Source organism: Aplysia californica, unplaced genomic scaffold (genome assembly GCF_000002075.1).
Source record: "Aplysia californica isolate F4 #8 unplaced genomic scaffold, AplCal3.0 scaffold00145, whole genome shotgun sequence".
Classification (NCBI taxonomy): Eukaryota; Metazoa; Mollusca; class Gastropoda; order Aplysiida; family Aplysiidae; genus Aplysia; species Aplysia californica.
In genome coordinates, this window is record NW_004797415.1 from 151,544 (window position 1) to 161,969 (window position 10,426).

Sequence of the window (10,426 nt, forward strand, 5' to 3'; positions counted from 1 at the left end):
CACACACACACACACACACACACACACACACACACACATTATATAATATACACATATAAATACACAAAATACTCACACACATACACACACAGATAGATACACAAAATACACTCACATACACACACAGATAGATACACAAAATACACTCACATACACACACAGATAGATACACAAAATACACTCACATACACACACAGATAGATACACAAAATACACACACACACACATGACATACACACACAGATAAATACACATATACACAAATACACACACACATGCATACACACTTTTGCTCAAAACTTTGTGCAGGTATGGTGCGGCTATTGGCTTGCTGCTCATCGGTTTGGGCACTGGGGGAATCAAACCCTGTGTGTGCACTTTTGGAGGGGACCAGTTTGATGCCAGCCAGGTACGGGGCAAATGTCATGCGACTTATTTCGAATTATTGCTTTGCCAAAAAATGTGTAGCCATTGATGTAGTTTCCTTGCTTATAGAGAGGAGATGGCTTAACATGTGTTTGCTGTTAATTCTATTTTTTTTAAAAGAAAAAAGTAGTAATGACAAATAACAACATCAAAGCAGAAATCCAAGATTTTCAATAAGAAATTAACAAAATGTATGTTGCTGTTTGTAAATATTTTTGTCCTTTAACCCTCTTGACTTGCTTTTAGGTATAATAGCCCAATGCTTTTGGGTAAAAATGTTACGTGGATGTGGTGTCAGAGTCTGGTAGTATTTTTCTTTTTTTACTGGAAAGTCTTCTTTGCTTTTATGCAACATTTATACTGGCTAGCATTTTTTTGAAAATTTGATTTGTTCATTTGTTTATTCTAGAGCAAGGAACAGCAGACGTTTTTCTCTGCTTTCTACTTCATGATCAACCTAGGCAGTATGCTGTCCACCTTCTTCACACCCATGCTTCGAGGTGAGAGGTTCTGCTCTTGCTCAATACTCTTTGGTGTGTGAGTGTGTGTGTGTGTGTGTGTGTGTGTGTGTGTTTGTTTGGTAAGTCTACATAAGGTCATAATAGCGCACTCTTATTGTTTAAATATAAGGTTCTTTTTTTTAACATGTCTGAGTGTGTAGTTTGACTCCAGGTTCATATCAGCTGGGTTAATTAATTAATTAATTTTTTTTGTTTTGGGGGGGGGTGTATCTGTGTGTGTGTGTGTGTGTGTGTGTGTGTGCGTGCGTGCTTACATGTTCGTGTTTGTGTGGGTGTGTGTGTGTGTGTGTGTGTGTATCTGTGAATCAAAATAAATTTGTTTTACTGCAACTTAACCTCGACATGCACATTCAAACTATGTATAAACAATTCCAGCTGATGTCCACTGCGTTGAAAACAGTTGCTATCCCTTGGCTTTTGGAGTTCCTGCCTTACTCATGCTGGCATCAGTGGGTGAGGCCTGTTCATATCTTAACTTTGAAAGAATTTCTAAAATGTTTAATAAAATTCTTATTTAGTACAATAATCAGCCATGCCCTATTTCTGACATCCCTTTTTTAGAGGGATAGAAGATCCAAAATTTTTGTCACCTCCTAGGACGGTCTGAGGAAGATTTCAACCCCCCCTCCAAAAACAAAAACAAAAAAAAACCCAACCCCAAAATAAACAACCAACAACACAATCCAGATTAGTCGTACCCTTCATCAGCACCATCATTTTCTTCATCATCATCATCATCGTCATCATCACAATCATTGCCCTGTCTTTTGTGTGTCTCTCAAGATTTGTTCAGAAATTTCTTAGTTCTATTTTAGGACTTCCATTTTTTAGCACAATTTTGCAGTTCATACGCACTGACCAACATCCAGAAACCCTTTGTGAAATGTCCTTGGTGGTACTCTTCATCATATTTGACCCGTCACTTTAAAAGCTGACAGACTGGTTGCTTCAGCCACCAGTCTTCAGATCTTTATATTTTTGGGCATCACCATGAAGTGTCAGATCTGAAGCAGACATAGGCAATCATGGCTCCCCATTCACTTCTCTGCTCTAATGCTATTTCTTCTATATTTTTAAAGATTGTTTCGCTGTATTTGTTAAAGAGGTATGATGACAAAACATATCCTTTCCTTACTCCCCTTTTGATCTGCTTATATTTGCCATACTCCTTAAATTCATAACAGCAGCATTCTTAAAATCCTTTCTTTGTCCAACTCTTCTAAGATTTTGCATGCTTCGTTCTTCATGTCTAACTTTATTAAAAAACCTTTGGGCAATCAACAATAAGGCATAAATACTGATCTTTTCTGTGTTTGAGTTCATCTTTCCATTAACATTGCTACGTACTTTATAGTTATTTATAATGGGTTGTTATGGAAATCTTTTCAGGTGGTTTAATTAACGTATATTTTGCATCTTAATTGTACATTTGTTTGGGACTTAACATTGACATATTTTTTGGGTATTGAGAACATCTTCTCTGCAGGCTATGTCCTATTGTTGTTTAGTCATCAATGTATTCTGTGCTTACGCATGAACATAGTTCTCAAGGAAACTGCCTGTCATGCCTTCAGGGGTTGCCAGTTGACTCGTTTATTAAACCCAAAAGCTGACATTCATACACCATAGGCTAGTAGCAAGAGAGCTTTTAATATTTTTATCTCTTTCCTCTTTCAGTCATTTTTTTCCTGGGCCGGAAACATTACAAGCACATTCCTCCAACTGAGAACGTTTACGGGCGAGTCTTTCACTGTGTTAAGGTCAGGAATTCTATTTTTTTACCTCCTTCACAGACAATAACTTTTTGATTTTTTTCAGATGGTCTATGAACAAATTCTTCACTACCTCTTCAGCATCAAATAGTTTGTTGGGGGTTTTTTTGAAATTTTTATAGGATGTACAAGACTTGGGTGCAAACGTTTGATTTTGAAAAAGGACCTTGTTACTGTAGAGTTTCTTAAGGAAGGTTTTTTCACATACAATGCAGACTAATAGGTTTTATCAATTATTTTTTTCAAATGCTTTTAGAAGTCCTGTTGCCAGATGAAGAATTGCCCTCCATAATATTTTTCTGCATTATGATACAGTGGAATGTGTACTTATTCAGTCAGTCGTGTTTGTGAATATGATCGGATCAGGTCAGGAAGTGAGACTTATGCAAGGCGTGTACTCCAAAACAGTTGTTCCACAGTCTCCAAAACAATTGGTCCACAGTTATTACTGTTTACTTTCAGTATGGTCTACACATGCGCCTGAAGCATGGGAAATCAGGGAGCAAGGATGGCCAGTGGTTGGACCATGCCGCAGACAGATATGAGGTGAGAGGCGTATCACTCGTATTCAACACAAAATGAATAATGATTTACACAATCAGCTACAAGTTTGCAATAGTTTGAACTAGACCAATATCAGCAACTACTAGAGTAGAAAACGCAACATTATCAAGTGTAGAGTAATTATATCTAAAAATCTAAACTATCAAGATGATAAGCTTAGGTCTTTACAAATGTGCAGTGCTTGGCAACCTTTTCATTTCTAGCACCCACTTTTGCCACCTGCAAGAAAATAAAGGTTTCATATCTCCCAACTACTTGTTGTTGAAAATGGGGCTTCAATCAGATAATACTTGTAAAAACTGGGTGATCCCCACCGTTCACGAAACTTTCCAAACGACCCACTAGTGGGTGATATCGCCAAGGTTGGCAAGCACTGGTCTAAACAATCTAATAAAGATGATAAGCTTAGGCCTGTGCATATGAATCATGTAAATTGCTGTTTTTTTAATCTAAATTTTTACCATAAAATTTTTACCTAACCATAGAATAAAAACCTAGATATGCTGTGAATTGTCCTGGAAACAATTAATTTGTGTTTCACTCACTCACATGTCCTTAGGCAGTTGCAAGTGCAGTAAAACTTGTATTATACTAAAAGAACCAGCCATCTGGTGTATAACATTTTTTGCTATCGCTGTTTGATGTTTGGGCGTGCTACAAATGCTGTTCAACTTTTCTCTTCCTCCCAGGAGAGTTTTGTGACTGATGTGAAGGCTCTCCTGCATGTCCTCTGGCTGTTTCTGCCTTTTCCCTTGTTCTGGGCCTTGTTTGACCAGCAGGTGGGTGCAGCTGCAGCTATTGTTTTTATGATGATAGTGATAATTCTGTACATATATCTCACACTCATACATGCTCATACAGTCGAGCATACAGGCATCGAAATCGTTGAGACACAGAAATCTTTATTTGTCTACGAATTTCACTATGTAAGTGATTTTAAATACAAAGGATGTATAATATGTGTGTGCTCGACTGTATCTCCTCATACAGCCATTATTTGAAGGCTGTGGTGCTGCAGTTGACTATAAAGTTACAGTATGAATCCAAGCAAGCAGACTGGCATCTGTGGTTTAGTAGTTATGTGCTTGGCTTTCGCACACAGGAAACCCAAGTCCCAAATTCGATTCCCAAGTGCTGAGGAAATTTTTATCGAGTATCTCGGTCTTTCTGATGGAATGTTGTATTCCTCTCAGCCATGGTTCCATGGTTGGCCCTGACATGCATGATTGGAAGCCCACTTTGTAAATGATCTAAATTTTTTTTTCAATGAACCGAAAAAATAAATAATATGAGCAGTCTAAATATTTGATGCATTTTACTTCTTTAATGCAATGTTCATACAGACATCATTATGATAGAAACTGTTTCTCTTCTCAGGGCTCACGATGGACACTACAAGCAGTGGACATGAATGGGCAAATAGTGAGTGTTTTGTTTCTTGATGTAGCTGAAGAAATCATCAACTTACTCACTGCCTTGCCTAAGGCTATCCTTTGTGAACAGGATAAGTTAGCTGTACTAGCTTTGTAGAGGTCATGCTAATATACTTGAAACAGTGGGTGGTTGGTGAGCGGTCTTGTTTGCTTTGCTTCTTCTTTCCATCAAACATCTATCGTTCTTATATCTCCGTCTTCTCTTCTTCCTGTGTTACTCTCTTTTTACACCTCTAATCTTCTGCACTTGTATGACCTAATTATGTTTTAAGTGCCATAAAACTCTTTCTGAAACTAAAACTAAACACTTGAAACAGATGACAAAAGCAAACTTTTTAAATTTTATGAGTGAGACATTTGACTTGGTATGTACAGCCATGGTGAAGAGTCCATGTGCATCCAACATACAATTGCTCTCTCTGTGTGTAACACGAAGGACGTCATCTCAATATTCAACAAACCGCCATGTCCCATTACTTATTACTGTTTTTGTAGTCGACAGACAGACCCTGCAAGGGGGCTCTCGTGGCACAGAGGTTAAAGTGGTCGCCTCTCATTCAAAGGTCCCGGGTTCGAATCCGGGTAGCGACAAAAATTAAAATTTTCTTCTCTATAATTGTCTCCTTTCACCTCCTTTCTTGCTCTCTAGCTATGTTCTGTCATATGCTTTCATCTCCACTTTCTGCCCCCATCCCCTCGCCTCCTCTGCCCCCTCCTCTGGGCTCCTGACTTCCTGCAGCCTTTCTACTGCTTCTCCTTGGCTCCTTCTTACTTCTGTCTTTCAGCCACACCCCTGATCTTCTGGTAGGAAAGATCTACACCTAGCCTTCTCGGACAAGGATGAAAAATCTTGGAGTTGCGCACGTTTAAGATCCCTTACTGGTCTAAAATCGATAAGAGTAGGCTTCGGCCGCCACCCCGGCACAATTTGAAAATTTCGTACCAACTGAAAATATTTGCTGTGTCCCGTGCGCTCATATGACCTTATGCAGTTGCGAGCGCTGTAAAACATTTACCGGTTAAAAAAAGACTTGGCAAAGAAAATAATTTCTGTAATATTGTTCAACAGACAATATTCTGTCTGAAGGAGGCTAGTTTGAATGTAAACAATCCTTATGTAAATTCCACTACCCTCTGTACTACATGTGACATCCTGGTATTCCATCGCTATCTCAGGAAAAATGTATAATTCACTTGAACCTCAGCTTTTTTAGTTCAGCAACCACTACTGCAAGTTGTTTAAGGGTATGTTAATATTGACTTTGGTTGACCCTGCTTTACACAGTGAACAAAAAAATTAGGGAGTTACTCGTTTTTCTTGTGACCCTATAATTTATGTTTTTGTAAAATTAAATGCGCTCGAATTGGTCTAAGATGCTACCCATTGTCGAGGAGAAGAAAAAATACCTTAGACAGGTGGTCCCCTTGGACAGTATCATTATGATACAGAAAAAATGCTAGGAGTGTGTGTGTATATGTGAGGTGGGGGGGGGGGGGAGTAGTGGTTGTATGACCAGGTGATTGTCTCTGACAGATGGCTATTAGAGCAGGTTTGACTGCATCATGACCCCAGCCTTCTGAGCCGGCATACTGAAGGTCAAATATTATAATAATAATAATAGATCGCATTTATATAGCGCTGTATACCATACTACTAGTATGAGCTCTGAGCGCTGTACACCATTCACATGATCATTCACACAAGAGAAAATATTTCACAGAAATAAAAAAAACTAGTTCAACCACATAAAGGAGAACTTTCACAACCATACATTTTAACTATACACGAAAGGGCAGCAGTAAAAAAAATATTTTATAAAACATGTCAGCACGTACTAACACACTGTATCTAAGAGTTAAACAAATGAGTCTTGAGCAATCTACCCAAACTATTTAGGCTATTGTTTTTAGTTCTTCTTTTCTTTCAACAGGACTTGTCTTTTCGGACAGTGTCATTATACAATAGAAAAAACACAAGGGCCGAAGCGAGACTTGTTTGTTTGTCCAGGTGATTGTCTTGGACAGGTGGTTGTTAGAGTTGGTTCGACTGTATCATGACGGCTCTCAAAACAGGGATACCAAATCTCAAATAATCCTTTACCCAGACTGTTCTGACTATTTTTTTTTTCTCTCCGCAGGGCTTCCTGGGTCGTGTGAAGCCAGACCAGGTGCATGTTCTGAACCCATTTCTCATTCTGGTCTTTATCCCATTATTCGATAGAGTTATCTACCCTCTGCTGGATCGTGTAGGCATTCCGAACAGGTCAGGCAGTGACACTGGATTTTTAAAAAGATTTTCTTTGCCCGCCTTGCTTCTTTAAAGTTATTTTTCCTGCTTACATTGGGCACTAGAGATAAGTTGTTTCATAGAAGAAACTGACTGTTTATTCAGTGCAGAAATGTATGCATTGACTCAAGTCAAGGTTGATATTATAGTAGGAGGAGGAGGGGTAGATGGTTTTATCTGTTTACTTATACTGCGATATGTGGCACAAGGCGAAGAATAAGGCGCTTGTCAATTTTTAGGCATGTGAAGTTATTGGTACCATCTTAAAGTGTGTTTATTTTTTCTAACTTTTGTGGAAAAAATATCCATTTATCTTGAATAGAGCTGGAAGTATTTACAATTAAAGGTGGGAGGTAACCTGGTTTCAGAGGTAAAATTAGTGAGAAAATGACTGCCAAAGTCTGGTGACTTCCAAAGCTTGAGAGTCTTTGGGAACAGCAAATGTACATTTGATTTCACCACGCTGCCTCACATATAATTATTGTTGGTGATACATGAAGTTGCCATATGATTGGAGAGGGAGACTTAATTTGTCTGTTCTATCCAGATATGCACTTGTTGAGGCTTATCGAGTTCGCCATTACGGTATAGTCAAGAGGGGCAGGTGGCAGCCAGTTTTGGGAGTCAGGGTTGTACTTTTTATTTCCAATTTTAAGGACTCCTGACATTTGACATCATACTTTTTATAATGGTTTTTTTGTTGTTTTGTTTACAATTCCTTTATAGACCTCTTCAGCGGATGTCTATGGGCATGATCATGGGCTGTACGGCCTTCGTCATTGCTGGATTTTTGCAGATCAAAATGGAAGTAAGTAATAGGGACGAACATTCTTTCTGAGTGGTCAAGTTGAAATCCACAGCAAGGATTGGTAGAAGATTCAAAAGTTTCATATGCACTTGAAGATAAAGATGAGTTGGCTTGGTAGGGTTGGCTGCTTGGAAAAAATCTAAAAGTTAATACTTATCCAAAACAGAAGGAACTTTTTTCCGTTAAGTTGTTTTAGTTAGAAAGCTCTGCCCCTTGCAAGGAATAAAGGCATTTTATGTAAGATGAGGTGAGATGACAGTTGGTGAACATATCATCTTTGTTGATCCTTGAGATCTCAAGAGGGAGTGCAGATGAAGAAGGAGAAACACAGTTCTTATCTGCTAGTTCTAAATTTTGAATCATATTGTCTGTCTCTTGGCACTATAGCCTGACATAAGCCTCATTTATTAATTTTAGTATCCTATGCCTAAAATGCTAAGCGCTAACGGCCTGACTATAGTGGGCCAAAAGTTTGTTGGTAAACATGAAGTGCATCATTGACTGAGCAGCACGTGGAATAGATCTATAGCTTCTTCCACAACACTTTATGTGGGACGACAGAGGATATTAAGTGCTGGAGAAGTTTTCGCTTAAGTTATACTACATTGCGGAGGAGAATATTTCTTATAAAGTTTTATGTTTTGCAACTCCCCAGGCGTTACATGAACCCACTTTGAATGGCCAGAGCGGAGTGACTCTCCTGAACACAGCTGACTGTGCTGTCAATGTGAAGGCACCATTTTTCTCAGGCTCTGTAGCGTCCGGTGCGGTAGGGAGAATTTCTTAAGTCTTTGCCTTCATAGATTTTAATTTTATGTTTATGTGTGTTGTAGCCTTGAAGTAGCTTCTCTATCTGTATCTTTTACCAAAGGAATGACTACTTTTTGTTTTAGTAGGGGTTTTACGGCTCTCGCAACTGCATAAGGTCATAGGAATGACTGCATCATATATGCAGGTATGTTCATGTCTGTACAGTACTGGGTATGTGTCAGATACTGGGAGCAAGAGATTGAGGTATAGAGAGCAGAAGTGAGAAGGAGTATTGCTGACAGGTCTTTCCACTTTGTATTTTTACTGTAGCGATTCTTCTATCTTTTTTGTCTGAGTCATTAGCTACACCAAACATTGCTGGGGAGAATAATAGAATTCTCTCTTACTGTTATTTTTAATTCTTGTGAAGTGTTGTGAGTCTTCAAGTGAAGGGGATGCAAGACAGTGGTCAGTGATGTATTGCGTTGGTATACATGCTTTACTTTTACTTTACCGATCCAGCGGCCATCAGAGTTCTAGACTAGCCCTTCACCCTGTCAATATGGCAAAGAATTAACCGGTTTTTATCAGCTGTGAATTGTGTACGTCATAGTCACTAATTTTTTCACATTTTCTTGTTTGGTTCATAAATCCTAATGAGGCATAAACTTGAGGAACACTGAAAGGTTTTACAATAATCATTTTCTTTGTTATTTCACAGCGATCAGAGTACCTGACAATACAGCCTGGCCTATACTCTGTGGCCTTCAGTTGTGATGGTCATAATTCTGCGAAAAGGACATCACGGAAGTCAACTTCAGAACAGAAAGAGCCAAGCCATCCTTCATTATCATCAAACATAACAGTTGAATTAAAAGGAGATAAATCATATCGGCTTGTTTTACACAGGAGAAATTCGGAGTTAGTTTTGGTCAAGGTAGGTTGTTCATTGAGAGCAGCGTCAAGACATTATGGACCCTAGTTATAAAACTCTTTAGGGAACATCCTCAAACTTGAATCGAAGAAATGTTAGTTGGTGGCTGGCGGGTGCTCTGGTGTGGTTTCCTCCTTTTTTCTTATCAAACATCGATCATCCTTATCTCTCCTCTTTTTTTTCTTTGTATGTCACTTTTCTCAAGAAGCAACTCTATAATCCCTGGCTCTTACACGACTTATATCTGTGTTGAACGTGCTATAAGATTCTTATAAAAATTAAGAGAAGTGTTTCAGGAAATCTCCTTGACCTTAATAAAACGATTGTAATTGTTTCTGGAATGTCTGTATTCAGTCTTTCTGTAATTCATTTTTATGATTGGAATTGGGCTATACGTATGTTTGTTTCAGGTTCTCTATTGTATTAGGAAAGTCATTTTTAAACAATAGTATTCTTTTTGTTTTTGATTTTAAGAAGTTCTTGTTCTTCAGTACAAAGTGTATTTTCTCTTCATATGCATGGAGTTCCTGTACTGTAAAAGAAAGAAAGAGGAGTTTGTTCAGAAGAAAACAAAAAAAACCAAAACCTGAGTTATAATTTGAATTTGCTGAGTTTGAATTTTTTCTTCTGTCCCTGTCAGTTGAATGATCTGAGGGAAAAAGACAGGAGCAGCCAGGCCATGGTGAGGTGAGTGTGTTCCTGTTTTGTCTCTGTTTCTGTAAGTTGTGGTTCTGTTTTATAGCGAGATGGGAAGTTTGTCTGACAGGTTTTTTTTTTATTGTGTCTGCATGACCATGCTTTCTGTCTGTCTCTCTCTGTTTGTTTCTGTATCTGTCTGTCTGTCTGTCTCTCTCTCTCTCTCTCTCTCTCTCTGTCTCTCTGTCTCTGTCTGTCTGTGTCTCTCTCTCTTTCTCTCTCTCTCTCTCTCTCT

General features: G+C 38.5%; 1 protein-coding gene across 2 annotated transcripts in view; it reads left to right on the top strand.

Annotated features, from left to right (window-relative positions):
- The window catches only part of LOC101852237 (solute carrier family 15 member 2), a 37,168-nt gene that overhangs the window by 18,396 nt on the left and 8,346 nt on the right, over window positions 1-10,426 (top strand). For both annotated transcript variants that reach the window (XM_013081769.2, XM_005097027.3), the window contains exons 7-18: window positions 310-409; window positions 836-926; window positions 1,323-1,400; window positions 2,625-2,707; window positions 3,182-3,265; window positions 3,973-4,062; window positions 4,661-4,705; window positions 6,855-6,979; window positions 7,730-7,811; window positions 8,467-8,580; window positions 9,283-9,498; window positions 10,136-10,182. In XM_013081769.2, coding sequence (XP_012937223.2) covers window positions 310-409; window positions 836-926; window positions 1,323-1,400; window positions 2,625-2,707; window positions 3,182-3,265; window positions 3,973-4,062; window positions 4,661-4,705; window positions 6,855-6,979; window positions 7,730-7,811; window positions 8,467-8,580; window positions 9,283-9,498; window positions 10,136-10,182 — 1,155 coding nt within the window. The remainder of the gene's footprint in view (window positions 1-309; window positions 410-835; window positions 927-1,322; window positions 1,401-2,624; window positions 2,708-3,181; window positions 3,266-3,972; window positions 4,063-4,660; window positions 4,706-6,854; window positions 6,980-7,729; window positions 7,812-8,466; window positions 8,581-9,282; window positions 9,499-10,135; window positions 10,183-10,426) is intronic.